Source organism: Petromyzon marinus, chromosome 28 (genome assembly GCF_048934315.1).
Source record: "Petromyzon marinus isolate PM22_M1 ecotype Great Lakes invasive population chromosome 28, UKy_Petmar_22M1.pri1.0, whole genome shotgun sequence".
Taxonomy (NCBI): domain Eukaryota; kingdom Metazoa; phylum Chordata; class Hyperoartia; order Petromyzontiformes; family Petromyzontidae; genus Petromyzon; species Petromyzon marinus.
The window spans coordinates 7,770,026-7,792,196 of NC_133694.1; the positions used below are offsets into that span (position 1 = coordinate 7,770,026).

The window sequence follows — 22,171 nt, forward strand, 5'->3', positions numbered from 1 at the left end:
TAAGCTATTAAATACATAAAAAATAATTTTGTCACTTTATCTTAACACTTTTCATGCTCTCTCTCTCAGAGTCCCAGATGCGATTCGCAGATAGCCAAAATCGCGGATAGAATTGCATTACACAGTAGATAATAGGTAACTCACTAAAATAGCGGCTCCAACTATTTTGTATGCTTTAAAATGTTTCTGGATACTCTCCCATCTAAATCACATTTGGATGCTGAACTGTTGATTCTTTATGATAACCTCACTTTTAGTTGCATTCAACATACATCTTTGTTTCAGAAAATGTTTTGTTGATGCTGCTGCACTGACTTTTTTTTATAGGCATAAGCAATTAGGAAATAACACTTACTACCCAGGAACAAAAATTGTGTTACGTAGTGTTATTTAATCGAGTAAAAGCTGGATTTGAGGACATCCCTTGGGAGCACGGACAGCTACGCCTATTTACAAAGTGCAGTAAAACCTTGGATTGCGAGTAACTTGGTCTGCGAGTGTTTTGCAAGACGAGCAAAATGTTTCAATACATATTACGAGTAGTACATATACGCTTTGTCTGCCGAGCGTCATGTGATCACAACTGATATACGAGTGCTTTGATATACGAGTGCTTTGGATTACAAACACGTTTCCGGAACGAATTATGGTCGCAATCCAAGGTTGTACTGTATACTTGTCTTGTTTCATATGAGTACTATAGTCACCCGATATCTGCTTTCTGTTTAATGTTTCCGTAACTTAATTTTGGAATTGTACTATGAAGAGTCTCGCAATAATATGTCAGAGCCATCTTGCGCTGCGGGGAATTTTATATTATTCTTTGATTCAACGTTGATTTATGTTTGTGCAATATTTTAAATTTCACATGTGATAGAGTTGTTTTTCTTCTGGTTTCTAGTTGCTTCATTGCTTTGACCATAATTTAATTGTATACAGCATCATTCATGCGAATTGCATCCCACAACGTTGTGCATTCATTATGTATGATGTCCAACTCCTATGTATAGCTAACTACCAATCAAATGAAGAACACTAATAAAGAAATGGCACCAAAACAAAAGGCACAAATAACAAAAAAGTTACCACAACAGAGAAAATTCGCCCATTAGGTCTCAACATCCCAGACCACAATCTCAACTTCTCACACAATCCAGACAACCTTCACAGGAGGGGCGGTGGAGTGGCAAAAAAGTTACGACTAAATTAAAACCAATAGGTTAAACAAAATCAACTTAAACTTGGTTTTGGTGTTTTGACCAGAAATGCACCGGACACAGTCGGAGCACGAGAACGCTTTAACCGTCAAGGTGTTCATCTTCCAGCTGGTCAATTACTACTCCTCTCCTGTGTACGTGGGCTTCTTCAAGGGCAAGTAAGTACCGTGCTACAACTTCTGCGTCCAATCCGTGACCCTTTGGGCATAGTCAGATTAACCCTTTCACGTTCCAAGATGTCCTGCAAGTTGCAGGGTGGGTCCCATTCACCTCTGAATCTCGGAACGCGCAAGCGGTTCGCGTTAATTTAGTTTAGAGAGGCATAGCGCCGCTTTTTTTTAAGACTTTGCACTACTACTCACCGCATATAACTGGAGCGCCACGGCCCCACTCTATGATAGCTGGCACCAAACTGTTCCTATTTCCCGCACCTCCGTTAGCACGGTTGGCTACGTACGTTGCGAAAGAAGTTCAACGTACATACATTATGAGATTAGCTAACGGTAAATGTGCAGCCTTGCAATCGCTTGCTCACACCACTGCTAGCAGAAGGGAACTCCACTTGAGGGAGCTATGTGAATGCAAAACAAATATTCGTAGATTATTTTAGTGTGCATTTGGTGATCGGGGCCCCTGGTTTAAATATCATCCAAAAGGTGGCACCCATGAGCACAGTTCCGACGTTTAACGATTCTGGCATTCACATTGCGTTTGTGATGGATGCTGATTTTTCGAGTTGTTGTCGTGGTGCACATTTTGTTTTCCAGGTTCAATGGGTATCCAGGAAACTACGGAAACCTTTTTGGAACTCGAAATGAAAACGCAAGTCAAACGTTGGCCCCCCCACTCTCTGCACTCTCACCTTGTTAATTAAGTGACCTTGATTCGTCGATTGATAACATATATGAACAGACATGTCGCGAATCAGTTTAGATCTCTCGCAGAGCAGTGCAGCCCATTGTGTTCAAGAGCAGCTCATGGAAGCATATATTACAGATCTGCCTTTGAGTTCCCTTCAAGTGACCTTTGTTCCATACGGTAGGGAGCAGCACTTCTCCACCTTCTCTGCCACTGACAAATATGTTCATCACATGACAGTTAAGCTGCCATTTTTTATTCTGGGAGCTGAAATTCAGCTAAATTCAGGCAAAACCAAATTTATCATGATCATTATGCTGTGCTGTCATTGGTGACTGGGCTGATACCATCAACCCACTGAATTCAGGATCTGAGCGGTGCCAGCTCTGCGCTCTGACCTCTGAGACACCTCTGCAAATGTTAATTAAAAACTACACTACTCTCTACAACCCAGCAGAACGTTCACTCTGAATAATGACTGATAAAAAAAATGCATCTCATTAACTTCATGGTGAAGCATTTTAGCGACCTGCAATAAATGTTCAGACCCGTCAACATCATGGTGAAACGTTTGGTTTCTGTAGTTAGCATTGCAACTGATCAACATCACGGTTAAATCATTGAGCCACTATGATATATTGAAACTCATAAATGTTTTGAAGAGTCATGAGGCGATACTGTGTTCAGTGTCCCCAAGGTGGCTGCCTGATCGAGCTGGCTCAACAGCTGTTCATCATCATGGTGGGGAAGCAGATCCTGAATAACCTGCAGGAGCTTATCCTCCCGTGAGTTCCAAAATGCACTTTAACCATCATTCAAAACGCAATGTTAATCGGTCAATATGCCACGATGGTCAGTGCCGGTTGGTGAAAACTAAACTAAACTTTTTTTATTTTACCAGGTAAGGCCCACTGAACTACGTATAAAGGTCTTTTTCTGAAGCGACCTGGCCACACATGATAGCTCAACGAAGTGGTTTATCACGTGGAAATGTATAGCAGCCGTAGAGAAGGGGACCCAGGATTGGTTAAGATATCATTCGCCACTGATTTTATCCATGTCCAGGAGTAGTACTCACCAGCATACTAACCACTGAACCACGGCTCTACCCTCTTAATAATTATTTTCACATTCATTCACTTTGACTGCCCATTTTCTACCATCTCACTTACACCATCCACAGTGGTACCACATACTGCTTTGGCTTTTCATCAAAAGCAATAAGTGGTGTCAGAAGATGATCATGCTGCACTCTGATCTGCACTGCAGGATAATCCAGCAGTGGAGGCAGCGGAGGAAGCTGGATGAGATCAGAGGCAAGCGTCTGGTACAGGAGCTCAACATCTGGGAGGACGACTATGAGCTCCTGCATAACACTGGCCTTTTCGACGAGTACCTGGAAATGGGTGAGGCAGATGGACGGTTATTGCATTGCAAATAGAATTACCAGTGTTACTTTATATTGCATCTGTATGCGACCACATCCCAAGATACCCCGCAAAAACAGTGGACATTAATTTTGTAGAGAGAGACATAGCCGGAATCATATTCACAAGTAAAAAGGAATATCTTGAGCCGGAATGCGAACAGAGACACTGGCAATAGCATGGATGGCTATGAGTAAAGAGATCCAAACTGGGGGCAGCCGAGGTTAATGAGTCACCACCCACTGATTCAAGGTTGACTGGGGTCTTCACTAGAAAGCATTGGGGGCAGAAAGTGTGCGGAGGGAAATAGAGTGAGATGACATCCCCAAACCTTTATAAACAGTTTGCCTTTAGAGGCTGACTCCTTTGCCTGATGACGACCGCTTGTGTTGTGATCGAAACGTCGTGATTTGTTTTATTTTATTTCTAACTACGTGACTTTACCGCAAGAACCAAAGAGTAAAGAAGTAAGAGCGTTCATTTAGAGGTGGTCAAAGTGAGATGAGAGGGGACAGGCAGTGCTGAGTGCATGGAGGATCCTGAAAGTGTTTACGCACCCTGGATGCCTCGCATCACGAAATATTTCCGAGTGTTCAGTTTTCCCCAACCCCATTACACAGGGGTTGGAAACCAATATTTCAATAGCCGCAATGCATGTAAATACGAGACGGTGGTCCTTAATGGGGAATGATAGTGTAGCGGTTAGCATGCCGTGCTATGAACCCATCGACGCGAGTTCAATTCCCGCTCATGGCCAATGCCAATAACGAATATTTGAACCAGTCCTGGGCCTCCCCTAGGTCAACTCGGCCTCAAATAAGTAGCTGGTGTAGTGTATAAACATCACCGTTGGGAAGACAAAGGTGGTCAGGCGTGGTGCTGGCCACCCTCTCCCTCGTGTTATACCATGCCTGCCTTCATAGTTGCTAACTGCACTTGCCCCAACAGTCTGTTAAGGCTCTATGGGGAATCTTTGTATTTGTGGTCGTTCATAAATAACGTCACAAAGCAGTTGTTAAAACGCCACACGCGGCTGCGGAGCCGCAAGTTGCCGATCCTTGCCCTAACTCAACCTTCTTGACCACAGTGATGCAGTTTGGGTTCATCACCATCTTCGTCATGGCGTTCCCGCTGGCCCCGCTCTTCGCGCTCATGAACAACTGGGTGGAGATCCGTCTGGACGCGCGCAAGTTTGTGTGTCGGTACCGGCGCTCGGTGGTGGAGCGCGTCAGGGGCATCGGCGTCTGGTTCGACATCCTCTCTGGCCTCGCCCACATCTCCATCATCTCCAACGTCAGTGTCGTTCCTTTCCGTTGCACATCGTTCGCTGTGCTTTGATTTCCGGTCGTACCGCGAATTGTTCGGCACGATGTCTGACGTTTCACTCCACGTGCTTCCCGAGGAAGCTTCCCAAAGATGGCTTTCATCTAATATGGCTGATGATGATTCGGCCCTCAGTAAGGAAAACGTTCACCCCTGCGCTAAACAGAACTGAATGAACAACCAGATAAACAGTTTGACTTATGCCCAGGTATGTTTCTGGTTGTGCTGTATGGCTCTCTGATGTGTTTTCTGGTTGTACCGCATGTTCTTTGGCACAATGTCCGACTTCACTGCACGTGCTGGAAGTTTCCCGAGGAAGCTTCCTGAAAGAGCCCATGACCTAATCGCCCGCAATGCATCCGATCTCCTCGGATCTGGGAATCTGAACAGGATTTAGCATGGATAGTGCTTCGCTGGAGGAACCACGATGCACAGCAATTTGTGAGAGGCTGCTGTGCTGTATGTGCTATACTTCAATGCTCCCACCTCTATGCTCCCTGTCTTCACTAACACACTTTGACCAGTGTGGTGAATTACGGTCAAAGTACCCCCTGACTAGCATGACGTGTGGAGGCCCTTGTCAAGCAGTGAATTGACAAATAGGCTGCACATGTTCAAACTAACATAATTAAAGCATCCTTTTCCGCTGTTTGTCAAGAAGGTTATATATTGGCATGTGTGAATTGCTTTATTTTACATGATTTAAAACAAGTGAGATCTGATTGATATACACATTTCTTGATTTAAAGCTTTAGTGACTGCAGTAATTCATATTCTTAGCTCTTTCGGTAAAGTCACGTTGAAGGGAAACAATAAAATGATCAAATATATATATATTGTTTTATTGTTTTATATATTTTTATTTCATTGTTTCCCTTCAACGTGACTTTACCGAAAGAGCTAACAATATAATATACACATTTCTCTTAGAAAACAGTTACGTCAAACAATTGACAGCAATTTTTGTTGTGCTTGAGTTGCCAGCCAATTGCGTTTTAAACAGCGCTAAATCGGTGTTGCGTTCCAGGCCTTTTTGATAGCGTTCACCTCTGACTTCCTGCCCCGCCTACTCTACCGGTACACCTACAAGTCGTCACTGGACGGTTACGTCGATTTCACCTTGGCCTACGCTCCCCGTGACTACGTGGTCGCCAATCACACCATGTGCAGGTATTGCCTCCTGCTCGTGCTGTGCACACAGTGAGGCGCACAGCAATGGTGCCACTCTTGCAGCATGCGAAATTTATTTCTCTTTTGGCATATTGCAGTAGAGAGAGGCTGCAGTAGATAGACACTGGGGGTGTTTCTCATGCATTGTGGTTTGCTTGAATACCTGCTTTGAATTCTGTTATACACATAGGCTTTCGCGACCAATATCATCCATAATACAGGTTTTTTTGGGGGGGGGGTTTGATCGCGTAAATATAGAAATGTGTCGTTAAACCCGCCACCACCCGACGTAGCCCATTAGTAAGTTTGTCGTGTAAACAGAACGTGCCAATTCGTGACTAGTACAGCACACCGGTGTGTTGGAGAGCCATTCCACAACATTAACAATACAATAATTATACAATCGGAATTGATATAGTATCTAAATAGAAGCTTAAAGCGGTGACTTGATTTTGATTCTCAGCCACGGCTAGCATCATTGGCGAGTGATATCCGAAATTGGTCCTGGGGCCAACCTTTTATCAATCTGCACTGCCTAGACCAGCGTGTAGTAGTTGATTAAGAAAGGAATGTAAATGACTTACTACTTCGTAAATGCAACCACATGTCAAGATGCTGTAGAGAAACAGCGGACATTTATTTTGTAGAGAGAGGTAGTCCGTCATAAGCAGATGAGACTAGAAAGGTCTTGAGGCCCTGGACTTGAACAGGGGCAAGAAAGTCGACATCATGGATGGCTGTGGAAAGGCAAAGCGAGTTACAAACTATGGGGGCAGCAAAAACAAAGAATGTCAGAAGCGTCATTTTTCTTGCTTTAGTGAACATTACTGAGCTGACATGGCTGAGATCCTGGTTTTGAATCTGGATTTTAGCCGCCCGTAATCTGACAAGGTTCCCCAAGTGATGGTTCGGCAAGGTCACCATCGATGGCGCAAAGATGGCATTTTTGAATTATTCTGGCTCTGGGAATTATAAATGTATTGTTGGCATGTAATGCACATTGTGCAGGACAATTAAACGGCATGTATAAAGAGGCCTACTTAAGCGATTTTAAAAGCATTTCTACAAGGTCATGTTCCAGGGCTGTTTCCATCCGCCATCCCAAAGCATATTTTTTTAAAGCTCCACCACACCTGCCGGTCTTTATTGGTTTTAAAGCAACGAAAACCTGAAATGTCACATTTTAACGGTAGCCATAGCAACAGTCTAGGCTAAACTGCAAATGACTGCACATTTGTCACTTGTAAATCTACAGATACAGAGACTTCCGAGATCAAGATGGAAACCTGACGCTCTTTTACTGGAAGCTCCTGGCTGTGCGTTTGAGCTTTGTGATTATCTTTGAGGTACCGGAGTTTGTCAGCAAACACTTAACTTCCAATTATCTTTGCGCTCGCTCTTCATGAAGTGTGACAACATTAAGTATACTCACTTACATAAATTACGTATTCTTATGGTAAGGGACTAGTCTTTCCCGATGCAAAATATCCTCAAAAGCCTTCAAGCTTATTGGAGAGCTACCAAATAACTGGGAGGCTCAACCGGGACAGGTGATGACCTCCGCCAGTCCGACACAGCAGTGCCCCCCTCAGCAGTGCCCCCTCAACTCCCTGACACTGTCCCCACCCATTACTTCCCTGCCGACCCCACCCACTGCTCAGGTTGCCCTCACCCATTGGCCTGTTTTCACGAATTGAGTGCGAGGGCCATCTAAACTGGGTCAAAATCCCAACAGGCTTTCTGAAATGGCCCGGGACTGTTCTGGCCCCAACCAGGATGTTTGACAGCTTCATACATACACAACCAGAGTGTTGATGTTCGAGTTTGTATTCTTGTTATGAATGTAATGTTTCCTGTCAACAACTATACAGATTGACTTGGAGGCAGTATTTATGCTGTTAATGAATGCCTATGGTAATGTGAGTCTCTCATTCGGCTCGACCTTCCTCTGCGTTAGTGTAAAAATCCACCTACTCATGAATGAATATGAATGAGGGGGGGGGGGGCTCATGCGGAGTGACGTCACGTGGGGGGATGGGCCTCATGTGGAGTGACGTCATGCGCGGGACGGACAGACATTTCTGGGTGATTATAGTATGTAATTAGTTTTAAGTAATGAGTTTTGCAACATGAAGTGTAATATAACCAGATATTATATAGGCCAAATATAGAGGGTAAATTCAAGCGAATTCATTCCGAATAAGTTATAGTCTTAATAATGCTTCTGAATTCAATGGCCAAAGCCGTTGATGCAAAAACACCTCGCCAACATTTTCCACCCTCTGCAAGATCCCCCAGCTGCAGCACAGTCGGCCCGCGACCCTCCAACATCTGCCCTGACAGTCTCGCACCACCAAAAAAAAAACGATCCGTGTATCTCACTGGAGACGTAGACATTCTTCAGTGTAAATCTTTCGCACGTCTCTTTATCACCGAACATTGCAGTGTGGTGGACAGAGTAATGGTTACATTGACTGCCTATCATCGACAGCCTTGGCCGTGAATGCTGTCATACGTCATCCTTACAGAAGGATTCGCAATCATGAATATTGTCACGTGGATTCTAGAACTTGTCGTTGTGTGCATTAAGCGAAGCACGTTCATATCGTCTAATTTTACTGATGTCATTTTTATTATTCAAATATTTCACCTGCAATATCCTTTGGGATGGAACATCTCAATTGCAACCGTGTCTATGGTATCAATTAACACATACACATAGCAAACACGTAATGACTTGTTTATGAACATTTTAAATCTGTAATCTATACAGTACTGCATTTATACAATGAATATCCCACTCGGTTAAACATAAGTACACATATAAAACATTCAACTGTGCACACTGCCAGTTCCTTTCTGTAGAGTGTAACATCCAATATTACTGTGATGTATGCCGCATACCAGGTGTACCATCGTGAACAGAACCCACCGTAAACCTCAAGGCAAATTACAAACATGGTCCTTGCAGAGTGATGAGTGAATAGCCATGTGCCTGAGGATGACCTTGCTTGAAAGTGAAAAATGCGAGAACTCCAATGTTTACTCCGTAAACTCACCCAGTGGCTATGTTTTCTCTCGGCAGCACCTGGTGTTTCTTGTGGCTCGAGCAATAGATTGGCTCATTGTGGACGTGGCTCCTGATCTGAAGGTAAAAATTAAACGGGAAGAGTACCTGGCAAAGCAAGCTCTGTCCGAAGACCAGAAAACACTGGAAAAGGTCAGTTGAAGTCTCCGTGTGCTTGTCTCACGTACGTCCCTGTGTGTGTATGTTATTTTTTTATCACAAAATTTCCAGTCTTTTCACACAACTGAATTTTTGCACAACTTAATCACTCCCTTCAGCCAGTTATGCTACCACGAAACTCATGTCAACGCCTCGTGTTTTAACATCGGAAGCGTAATCCGTGTGTGCAAGCTTACATTGGGGGTAGACATTTTTTGTGGGGAAAGTTCAATGGTTGTATTCCCTTCTTGACAAGAATGGCTGAAATATATTGCCTTGGCGATTCCCCCTCCCCCCTTGGTCAGGCCATGTTACGATCTGACCAGGATTTGTGTTGGTGAGACATTTGTGTTGGTGAGACATTGAACACCACGCCGATTATTATTGTTCAGCTGAACGACAATTCTCGCAACCAAATTTAGCAGTTGGTAAAATATTGTTTAAGAATCATAACGTTGGCTGAGAAAAACCCACGTATTCAAATTAGTACCCCATTGTTGTTGGCGATAGTGACGTTGTCTCATTGTCACCGATCAAATGAGCAAAAACATAATATTTCCCCACACGTGAATCGGCCTTAAAAATGTTAGAAGCTTTTTCGATTTAAAGCTTTCGTGACTGCAAGGATTCATCTTCTTTGGAAAATGTTAGAAGCATTGAGCAGTATGTGAGATTTGTACTACGATGTATGGGGTGGTAGTGGTCATGCTTTGCTTATATGTTGCATCACACGTGATTGCTGTGTTCTTCGACCATGCAAGGTCATGACATTTTAAGTTTTGCACGATTGTAACAATGATGACAGTTTTGTGCAATACACTTCTTCATACGTCAGCTATTTTAAAGGCCACACAAAAGTAAATTCCTATGTATGCTTACACAGCAACAAATGAGTGTTAAAACAACAAACGCGGAATGGCTATGACGACATTTGTCACAACTAAAGAGAAAATGTATCGTAAATGATATCCAGAGAGGCTGAGGGCATGCTACATTTGTAACTTGGTCAGGTGTGGGTGTGTGTGTATGTGATTTTTTAATCTCAAAATTCCCAGTCTTTTCACACAACTGAATTTTTGCACAACTTAATCACTTTCTTCAGCCAGTTATGCTACCACGGTTCTTGAAAACCAAAACTCATGTCAACGCCTCGTGTTTTAACATCGGAAGCGTAATCCGTGTGTGCAAACTTACATTGGGGGTAGACATTTTTTGTAATGACCAGTCTCCCCAACATGTATTATTTACTTATCCAGTTCGGCCTATTTATCTGCTGCAAAAGGTTACTTCATGTTGAGCATTCCCCAAAAAAGTTCTGAGAACATAATAATAATGATTATTACAGAAATTACTGCGCCATCCATTAGCCCAGGGCATCTCAGAGCGTTTTACACGCGGTGACCGACTTTCATTGCATCTCATCTCATCTCAACACATTTGGAAGGGCACCCCCAGCGGCAGCTGTCCCTGAAGGGTGACTCAGCACCTGGCCTGCAATTGGGCATTAATCTGCCGGTAGGAGGCCGATGATTACTACGTGTAATCCTGTTTAACAGTTGCATTTATTTAACATTTCTAACTCTGCCCATGAGACTATGAAGGTCGAAACTAGTTCAGAGTTTGCCCACTCAAAACCAATTCTGCTGGAATATATTGGTTCAGAAGGCTCATAGGCCGATAAACAAAATATAAATTGTAATGTAAATGGAGAGACATACTTCACGTATGTTTATTATACATATGCAAGCCAGCATCCTTCACCACAGTGCACAATGAGTGTAATAATCTTGATTTGAAGATTTCGTGACTGCAAGAATCCATACTCTTTGGTTCTTTCAGTAAAGTTACCTATGTAGGTTTACCTATGTAGGTTTACCGAAAGAACCAAAGCGTATGAGTGTAATAATGACTGTCACGTTTATATACCACATCAAGGGGCATGTATGTTGCTGTCGCACATAATATTTTATGTCACAGCCCCAACCTGTCCATCACTGCATCGGGCGCGCCTTGCTTTTCACAAAACACCTCTGAAACAGACAATTGCAAGCCCGCACCGTGATCATCTTAAAGCATTAGCACATGTAAAATTCTCTCTCCCAATGTGTTGGATAGCGGTCACCTTCGCCGTTGATTGTTTTTAGGCCCTCGCGAGCGCAGGTGGCGTGTGGAATGTCGTGCGCTGAAGTTGTGTGTGCTTTTGTTCGTGGTCAGCTGATGGTTGACATGCAGCCAGAGAGGAGGCATGGAGGAGGGCCCAGGGACACGAGCAGGCATGGATTCGAAGCGAAACTGAGTAGTGTGGCCGGAATCTTTAATATGAACAAGTGAATAAAAAAAAGCCTTGCTGTCCTGTCACTTTCACCAATGACTGAATGGCCCGAAATGTACCTGATCTCAGAAGGAACTCGGACGCTAAGTGGGGTTTGAACCTGGTTTCTGCTTGGATGGGTGACCACCATGCATAACAAATTGTTACCGGATCTGGGGCGATGTGGTGGGCAGCAGAGGGCGGTGTAGTAAAATCAGTTGTTGTGCTGTACTATGATCCAATGTTTGTGCGCCGTATACCAACCCCATGCTGATCAACGTGGTAAAGTATGACCTGTACGGTGTGGGGAGGCCATCATCCAGCTGGGAATTAATTAAAAGGCTGTACACGCAAATGTACATTTTCTCATTGCAGTACAGTATAATATTGGGCAGTCTTTAGGATTTTTCGTGTTATTTAAACTACAAAATAAAAATATTAATTAGCATGTAGAAATGAACAAGGCAGAGAAGCAGCTAAACCGGTGTCGTAAATTATTTAATGTGATTTTTTTTTCAATTGTATTCCTGTTCTTAAGTGTATTTTAATATTGTAGAAAGACATTTCAATAGGAGACGTTGCGTTAATGATATATAGCAGTCAAATAACTTTCATTTGTCGAATTTTTCATACTTTTATGCTTATGTTATTAAATAAGTGCAAAAAATGCTTGAACTAGTCATTTGCACAAATAAACTTTTTTAATTGCAAGCAGCAATTCTAAGTTGCTTCAAATCATATGCATGTTTCAGATCATTATATCTGTCAATATGTCATGAATTACGTAGCTTTTCTACTGTTTAAAACGTAGGCTTTCGCAACCATATATAATCCATAATAGAGGTTTTTCGGTTATATCGCGTAAATATATAAATGTGTCGTTAAAACCCACCACCACCCGACACAGCCAACTAGTAAGTTGGTAAGGGTAAGGGTTGTCACGTAAACAGAACATGCCAATTCGTCACTAGTACAGCACAGATCTGGCTGTCACCTGATGAAGCTAGTTGTAATTACTGGCGAAACGTCATACTCAGATTGTAAATGTTGTGGCTTGGCTCTCCAACACACCGGTGTGCTGTACTAGTGACGAATTGGCACGTTCTGTTTACGTGACAACCCTTACTAGTTGGCTGTGTCGGGTGGTGGCGGGTTTTAACGACACATGCGATCTAACCCAAAAACCTCATGGATTTCTACTCTTCTTTTATATAGTTCATTGATGCATTTTTAGGTTGAAGAAGTTAGTACGTATAGCAAAACACTGGACGTAAAAATGCTGTCAGTTCCACGTGATCAGAGCTCCTCTCCTTCATTCCATGCCTGAAGAAGCTCCCAGCACGTGTAGCGAAACGGTACAACCTGAAAACTGTGGCCATTGTTAGAAAAAAACGTTTCGTTTCATTATTACTGATTGTGGTTTTTCTCTCTCTCTTCCCATCTCTTTCCTTCCCTGCTGCCACGACAAGGAATCCTAGCAGTGAGCGTTCTCCATAGTCACTTCCATTCCTTCTTTGCTGGGATTTTTTGCAACCTGTTTACCTCTTCGAAATATTTATTTATGGGTCAACAGTTTTGTTTTCAGCACCAGTGCCAGTATGTGTAGCCGGCGTTGGTAAAGTATGCAGTAGCGATGGCCGACAAACCCACCGTTAATCCCTTGACTTGTGTTCGTTTTGATTCACCGTTACAGGCCGACTTGCACTATGTTTATGCAAGATGAGCGGAATGTCCTAGCCAATTGCAAGTGAATGAGAATGAACGTAGGACTTTATAATGATTACAATGTGTATCACACAAGCCAAATAGTATGAGAGTTGCATCCTGGTAATTGTAGTGATCAATGCATTGACACTAATGCTTTTAAAAAGTCATTATAATGGATCCTGTGGTATATGTGTATATGTATTTCACAGTGTATATTGTTATCCTGGAGGTCATCGAATATTTTCTTCGAATATGGCAAAATACTGGCTGATTTTTTTAAGTATTACTATTATCCAGCCGAATTGAATCAAGAACAAAAATTAGAAACCGAAAATTAGTTTCATGTATGACGGGCTGCCATGGTCATGTGACCACCGTGGTCTTATTGGGGGTCGGATGGGAAGGGAGTAGAGATCACGGGATAGGAGAAATGACAAGACGATAAGCACATGGTGAGAGAGAGGACACGGAGGGAGAGACAAAGACGGGGATCTGGAAAGACATCTAGACAGGTGGTGGGAGACAGAAATATAGAGATGGGGGTAATTGAAGAGAGGGAGACGGACAGGAAGAGGAAAAGAGATGAGGGATACAGGGAGTTGGATGTGACAGAGACACGGAGATCTGCCAGTTTATTTAAGAAAAATATACACTTCAACACAATTCGGCTACCAATTGAGATTCACAGTGGTACTCAGTGTTTAGAATTCAGCTGAGTAGTCAAAAAGTGCTGTTCAATCCACCGTGAGTATGGACAGCACATGACATCCCTGTAAATATCAATCGGTACCGCTTCAACAATTGCAGGCAACAGCTTGGGATGGAATTCACCCAAATGGTTTATTTTTTATTGAATTGGCATATACACATGAACTGTACTCAATGTATCCACATTAATGTACAGTACTGTATACACATAGTACAATCAGGGGCGGAGCCAGGATTTTGACTTTGGGGGGAGCTGACTTCAATATTCTGAGATATCCAGTGTAATGTTTTCCAATGGGCGCCACAAATGTATAAAACAAATTTCATTGGATTTGAAGTAATAGGTCGGAGCCGCTGATGTGGCTAATAAGTTCGAAAGGCTGCTGCTCAAGCAGCCTGCAGGGCAGCACACAAGGTGGCAGCCTGCAGGGCAGCACACAAGGTGGCAGCCTGCAGGGCAGCACACAAGGTGGCAGCACAAGGTGGCAGCCTGCAGGGCAGCACACAAGGTGGCAGCCTGCAGGGCAGCACACAAGGTGGCAGCCTGCAGGGCAGCACACAAGGTGGCAGCCTGCAGGGCAGCACACAAGGTGGCAGCCTGCAGTATTTTGCAGCAGCCGGTTATCCCGATTAGCGACTTTCCCAAAATTTCAGGGGGGGGCTAAGCCCCATCCAGCCCCCCCTGTGGCTCCGCCCCCAAGTACAATATATTGTTATACTTAGCGTGGCTTACAGCGATGCCTTTCATTGCAACCCCAGCACAAAGCATGCGAGCGATAATTGACCATGCCCACACGGTGTGTGCGGAGGCCCTTCATCCAACAGCGGGTTGACAAAAATGGGCTGTACACGTGTGTGTGTGTGTGTGTACAAAGGTACGCATTCGTTGACAATGTCCAACTCTTTCCAAATTACACTTGTTATAGCAAGGGGCAAGTCGTAATTACGCGCTATTTACAACATTGTTCATTTGGTGATGGATTTATCCTGAGTGGTCCTCATCCCTGGGCACATGCCTTAACGTTCATATATTGTACCGCTGCTCATGATTTCAATATAAGCACTGTTAGAAGAAGCCTTTTGGCCGTGTCACGTAACAGGCCGAAATCTGCCAGATTCACCGAGCGTACGTTCAGAGCGCACATACCACCCCATCCAGCACGTGTCACTACTACTAGGGTACAAGAGATGCTGCCAAATCACAGCGATGTTGCCACTTGTTAATAGACGAGCAACATTAATGGGAGTAAGTGAACTCGCAAGTTTATAAATGCAAAGTAATGAGGCTTGCATTTTTGCGTTTCTGCCAGCTTTATACTGCACAGCCAAATCACCTTTTTCTTCCAATGTTATTCAAGGTTCCGGAGCCATTTCACAGAATCAGAATCTTTATTTATCCTGGAGAAATCCGATGTGCTATGAAGCTCTTTGACACAGATGTCAGAACGTTACATCAGCAAACAATACCCTAACGACGACAGGAGTGCAAAGTATAGGAGAAATAAATAAATAAATAGACTAAAACTCTTCAATTTGACCAGGTAAAGGCCATTGAACTATTGTTTTCCAGAAGCGTCCTGACCACGCATGATAGCTCAACGAAGTGGCTTATCGTAGACATAGATCCTGCTTGAATCTGTTGTTTTGTTATTAAAGACATTTTTTAAAAAAAAATCCAAGACCCAAGCAACATATGTGGCATAGCCTTACATAGAAATGCCAAGACAAACCGCTGCTGTAATGGTCACGATTGTCTCACAATGTTGCTATTTCGGTCTTGTGAATTTGACCACCCGATTAATTGCTTTGCTAGCAATGGATTGCACCCTCACTGACTTATCCTCCCCACCGCCCCCTTACCCCGCCGAGGAAAGCACTCATCGCCTGCAACAAACGTGCTGCAATAACAACGAGATGCTACGGATTGTGTTGCCTTTTTTCTTTGTCATGAAGTGTGCAATGAAATAAACATGGCGAACACAATTTTTTTTTTGGAGTACGTTGCATTAATTGACACCTATGGAGAAACTGCGCATGACCACCAAATCTCACCAGACCTACGCGCCGATCTTAGCAGCTAAGCAGTGGTTTAGCCTGGATAGTGCTCGGATGGGCGACCAAGCGTGCACGGATGCGTGGAGCTGTCCTACGTGGCCGGTCAGCTGAGGGCAGTTCAACAAAATACATTGTTGTACTGTACTTCTACGTATTTCCGCGTCTAGGCCTTAAATGGACTTGCTCCTCCCTACATTCGTGACCTCCAGCCACATTCCATCAAGATCATGAGGATCGTCAGATTGTCCATTGCTCGCTGTCCCACGGTCTCTGGGCCTTACACACTTGGGCGTGACGGCGTCTTTGCAAAACTCTGAAACTCGTTGCCCTTCGATGTCGGGACTTCCAAGACACAAATCTTAAAATATCGAGAAGACACAAAGACAGACACACAAGCAGAGAGAAGACACAAAGACAGACACAAGCAGAGAGAACTCAAAGACAGACACAAGCAGAGAGAACACAGAGAGAGACAGAAAGACAACACATCTTTGTCAAGGCCTGAAATAGAGAGGGGGGGGGGCAGAAGGTTTGGGTTAGAGAACAGTGAGAGTTGTGTGGAATTCCTGCCCATAGCGGGCGGATGACCCTGGACAATAGACTTATAAACAAGCACCGAGCAAGCAAATTCGTAGTTGATGATGGTTGCTTGTGTTGCAATCGAAACGTCGTATTCTATTATTACTTAATTTATTTTCTTTCTACGTGACTTTACCGAAAGAACAGAAGAGTAACACATAGCTGTGTAACATGCCTTTCATCAGTTATTTTCAAACGTCTTTCTCGCTCCTTCTTTTCTTGATGATCAACTATTTCCGCATTTTCATGCATAGCGCACTGAGAACGATTGTTTTAAGGGCGCTTCATAACTTAAAATTATTATTCCGCTCACTGCCTTCACCAACGCGCACAGATCAGCGTGGTGAAGCTATGGCCAATCCCCACGACTCGCATGGCATAATGAAGCCCTCATTCTGCAGTGCGTCGATAAGGACTGCACCTTGACTATTTGGCGTCTAATACACTTGCAGCAGTACTTACTTGCACGTACTGGTAGGAACCTCCTGGTTCCACCAGCAGCCCACAGGGGATTATTGTGTCCGTCCGTCGTGCATCCAAACATGGGAGGGGTGGGGCTGGGTGGGGGGTGGAAGGGGTGGGGCTGGGTGGGGAGGGGCTGGTCACCCCGTGGTGCCCTTATCAAACTCAACGTTTAACCTACTCAAGCCGGCTTGTGCCCGCCCTCACAGTCGGGCATATTTGCGGAATACACCACGTGGTGCCGCCGTTGACCCTGGCCATTGACCGAGCAACCCAACGTTCCTACCAGCTCCCTCCGCAGGAATGTGTTTTGTATGTATGTGCAAGGATGGGGGCAACAGGATGTGCGTCGGCCAGTCATCTCAGTCAACCAATGGCACCTGCAGGATCCGTCCCGTGACCTCCTGCCAGCGGGCGTTCGCCACTTCACGTGGCGGCCTTAACGTGCACCTAGCCTGGCACAAGCGCCGTGGTGACGTGGCCACCACTCAGTGGCGAATGGCGGTTGTTATTGTTGATGAAAGAGTACTGAGCACTTGCCCCCAAAATTCTGTTCCGGCTGTACGGGGATCTTTGTCTTTGTGCACGCAAGTAACGTGCAAGAAAATAACATTGTACCCTCGGGAAATTGCACACATTGTCAGGGCGCTTACTACCTTGGTATATGTATAATAAAGGTTATTTCCACGTATTAATAGTGGCGTGACTGAGCGCTAAAAATACATTGCGCATTCGAAATAACACCCCTCCCCCAGGTGATTTTTGACTCGCCTCTCGGCTCAGGCGGAGTAAACCGGACTGCTGTACTTCATCATCATCATCAGTATCATCAGCCATGCTCAATCGACTGCTGTATGAAGTGCTTCCCAAACCACCACCATCTCCTGCAATTCCTGCGATATTACGTCACTGTATACATGTTTTTATTGTATCCCAATGGTTATTGGGAATGGAACGCTTCCTCAAGGTGGAGTGTTTAAATCAGTTGGTGTGCAGCAGGTGCTGGTTGAATGATCAACATTGTGGGATGGTGAGAGGTGGCATTGGCTTGGTGAGTCCATCCAGCAGTGAACTGACCATGGCTACTGCTGCTGCTGATAGTTATTTGACATTAGGTTGCACCTTGCCATTATCTTATCTTCTCACTTCTGTGCTCTAACATCCCCACAACTAGCCCCCCCCCCCACCCCATTTAACGTTTAATTCTCAAAAACGTAATATTGTTAAAGTAAGTTTTATTTAAAACATAAATTAATATATTCTTGGTTCTTTCGGTAAAGTCACGTAGAATGGAAATAAAATAATAATAAAACATAATTTCCATTCTACGTGACTTTACCGAAAGAACCAAGAAGATGAATCCCTGCAGTCACGAAAGCTTTAAATCGAAATAAATTAATATGCTAAGGAACAAAAATATTAGGGGTGAATTAATTAGGGGTGGGGTGAGTCACTACATATGGACCGCCCTGTATGCTTTACACTCGGCTTTGAAATGTATGTGGTCACGTATAGTCAACTCTATAAATTTTAAATTCTCTTGGAAATCGTAACCGTATTGATTTCACAAACCAAAATTAATGTTTGTTGGTTGACAATAGATAAACATTCGGGGGGGGGGGGGGGGGAGGGGAGTACTCGTATTGGCAAACATTTCAAAGTTAAGGGAGCGTATTCAGCTGAACAAGAAAATTATCCCCACTTCAAAGTTAAAATGGTCGCAAATAAATGTTGCAGGAGGCAGGGTCTGACAACAAGAGTAATGTTTAACACGTCGGCTTTCGCGTCCAATATCGCGGGAATATCAATGTTGTGGGTTTAATCTCAGTACACCGGTGTGCTGAACTAGTAACGCATTTGCATGTTTTGTTTACGTGACAAATCTTGCTACTTGGCTTAGTCGGGTGGTTGCGGGTTTAACGACACATTTATACTTACGCAAACTAACCCAAACAAATGCTATTATCGATAACGAGCAATTTTAACGGCATACAATTTTACACCATTACAGGAAAGACAGTCCAGAAGTCATCAGTGATACACTATGCACAACATCATTGAGCAGACAATATATATCCTTCTGATATCTGTCCTTCCCCAAATTATAATAGTTTTTCAACAACATTGGTTCAATCCAAGGAAACTGAACTGGTCTCTTACATTCAGTGCTACCCTTTTGCAGACCAGTGGCTTTATGGAGTGTCATTTAACATTTGCATAACCCAACCAGCGGGTGGTGGGGTAAAGTGTGGGTAAGCCTACCTCTTCCACGACCAGAAGTGGTGTGAGCAAGACATGTTCAGGGCTACACCTTTGACACATTTTACATCCTTGGGCTGGCAAGAGTACAAGTATCGCATAGGCAGCTGGTTGTGTGTGTTTTTGTATGTTATGCGTTTATCAAACTTACTGATGCAACCCCACGTGTTGTTTAAACAACCAAGTCGGTGATCCGAAATCTGTCAACTCCTGTTCCCCATAACTTGAATAATCCATTATTCCACGTTGCCTGCCCCTCCAACAAAAGTTACAAACCGATAATACTCAGGCATCGTGCACACGCTTTATTGCTCCATTTGAGGGATGACCTTAAATGTTGTTCTAATGAAATTAACACTTCTTCTTTCGTACGGCTGCTGCAGATGCAGAGCAACAACTACAATTTCACATTCAGGTGGCGAAGCCAGATAGCCGCGTCAGGAGCGGCGGAGTGTGTGGCTGTGATGATGTCTCCTGCGTATTTGTGGATCGGGCATTGTGTCGTTATACGTTATACGGTCCGTTCTTTTGCCACATGGCATTGTGATATAACAGGTCCCTGCAGGGTGGGCTGGTAGGACAAGTCCCTGCGCTGTCTATTGCTGATTTTACACCCAACAGCACGAGATTTCACTTCGTTAAAGTATTGAAAGGGGACGGACGGACACATTAATCTATTGCAGGCTGGTACACTCAGTTTACAACTTCGTTCCTACCAGTATAACGACTTATTGGTGGCTCAGCTGTGTGGAGAGTATATAGGGTTTATTGATAACATTGAGGTAGTTTATATTTTAGTTTTTTATTGGTTTACTATATGGTATTCATTATATAGTGTATACCCAGTTGCTTTGTGTTAATAGCTCAGCTTATTGAAGAATATATTGGGTACATTTATTATATTGATGTAATTTAGACTTAGTTTTTTTCACATCGATTTACTGTATGATATTTGGGTAGTTGCAGCCCTTTAGCGTCCATATACTAAATGCCTCTGTTGATATGTAAACTTTGACTTTAACATAGCTACTTCTGTCACAAGCTAATCCCTCAGCTATTTCAATGCTGAATTCTCCTGTTTGATATGTAAACCCCTTTGTCAAGGCGCTTCACTTCTCTCACCTAGCTTAAAAGACGCTACGAATCTTAGCAGCGTTCATTGAAGCGCTGTCGTCCCGACAGTTCTGTTCTTTCACCTGAAGAAGGCTACTTGTGTTGTGGCCGAAACGTCGTGAGAATTTTATTTTATTATGTTTTATTTTTATTACTTTGTTTCCATTCTACGTGACTTTACCGAAAGAACCACGAAGACAGTCCGTTCTTGTTGACCACAGTCGCATGCTACCGGAGAGTTTTTAATTTTCGATTTGTGCATTGTTAGGTATCCGAATCTGCCATGGTTTGTGCAGTGGATGTGGTTTAGGATGGACCATGAGCTTCGTGGAAGATCAAACCCAGGGGATCTTCTGCGTTGGGTTAAATGAACACTGAGCACAGTCATTAACAATACTGCCCTAAAAGGGAAAACACATCACAGCCGACGATTTGGACAACGGTGTTTCAAATGAGAGAGTTTGACTCGATCATTGCCTATTACTCTACACACAGTATTTGTCTACATTTAGAGCAGTATTATTCACAAATTAGTTGAGTGCAGTATTCATTATTTGTGGTTATGCACCGCTTCCAATGCAGTATCACAAATTTTTAAAAATGTGTTCACTAAGTACAGCATAGGTATTACCTTCGAGCGTGTGGTTATATTTAGATAAAAACTACTCGCCGCGTTTTAGTAGAAAAACGACTACGTCTATGCGATGGACTTTAAAAAATCAAATGAAACGTCCTATTGATTGTGTTTTAACTCTTAACAAAATGTGTTCTACTGAAGATCAGTCCATGACAATGCAATACATGCTTAGCGGTGAATTCCTGCGTCGGTCTGTTCCGCAGTGAGTTGTTTGCGTGTTTATCATTTGCAAGGATCAGTCTGGCACTGGAGCAGTTTGGGGTTTTTTGTTGCATGCTCAAGGTGTGGCTTCAACCGTGGGGTTTTCCCATTTCCGCCAAAATATGAACATACCTCTTTGCTCTAGGCAAATCTGTAAACACGTATGCCGAGTGATAGCTGAGCCGGTCCGAGCCTCACACCCCAACCCATCTCTCGCCACTGCGTCACCCACACCGACATTCCGTCCTGTAATGTGATCGAACAACACCAATAACAGACACGGCGCGCTGAGATTTTTACCCAGCAGTGGATTGACAAAAAAAGGGCATGTAAATAAAATGAACCAACAATTGCCTGCGTCATTACACTCGTGCCTACATGAGTATATAAACATTGTTAGAGTAAATTACAATGGAAGTCGGTCTGCCATTTAAAACATATACAGCGTGCTGCAGCGTGAATTGTTAACGAAGGGAGCTGTCCAATCATGTTTCTCTGAATTAATCATGAGACACGAATAGAAAAATTACCATTGCGATTGGCAGAATGTTCTTGTTATAACTAGATTTAAAACAACAACAACCGGCCATTCGCCACGAAGTCGCGGTGACCTCACCACGGCACTTGTGCCAGGCTAGGTGCACTCTAAGCCCACGTGCAGTGTTGAACGCTCGCTGGCAGGAGGTCACGCAACAGACCCAGGTACCATGGGTTGACTGATTGAGATGACCGGCAAATGCATCGCCTGGGCCCCCTACTGTTGGGGTAAGTGCGGTTAGCGAGCACCTACGAAGGACGGCACGGCACACGAGGTGGTGGGTGGCCAACACCACGCCCGGCCGCCTTTGTCTCTCTGGTGGCGATGTTTACACGTCGAATCAGATACTCGTTTGAGGCTGAGTCGACCTAGGGGAGGCC

General features: G+C 43.9%; 1 protein-coding gene across 3 annotated transcripts in view; it reads left to right on the forward strand.

Annotated features, from left to right (window-relative positions):
- The window catches only part of LOC116946978 (anoctamin-7-like), a 42,661-nt gene extending 26,731 nt beyond the window's left edge, over nt 1–15,930 (forward strand). Inside the window, exons 15-24 of one of the 3 annotated variants that reach the window (XR_012945541.1) lie at nt 1,264–1,375; nt 1,985–2,039; nt 2,763–2,860; nt 3,345–3,481; nt 4,590–4,795; nt 5,853–5,995; nt 7,251–7,341; nt 9,081–9,215; nt 13,002–14,429; nt 14,511–15,930. Coding sequence is in view for 2 of the 3 variants with exons in the window: in XM_076070302.1 (XP_075926417.1) it covers nt 1,264–1,375; nt 1,985–2,039; nt 2,763–2,860; nt 3,345–3,481; nt 4,590–4,795; nt 5,853–5,995; nt 7,251–7,341; nt 9,081–9,215; nt 11,436–11,552 (1,094 nt within the window). In the remaining variant the exon portion in view is untranslated. Of the gene's footprint in view, nt 1–1,263; nt 1,376–1,984; nt 2,040–2,762; nt 2,861–3,344; nt 3,482–4,589; nt 4,796–5,852; nt 5,996–7,250; nt 7,342–9,080; nt 9,216–11,435; nt 12,251–13,001 lie in introns of those variants that run through there. The other 2 variants (XM_032962284.2, XM_076070302.1) reach the window with 2 other exon arrangements.
- Nucleotides 15,931–22,171: the final 6,241 nt, after the last annotated feature.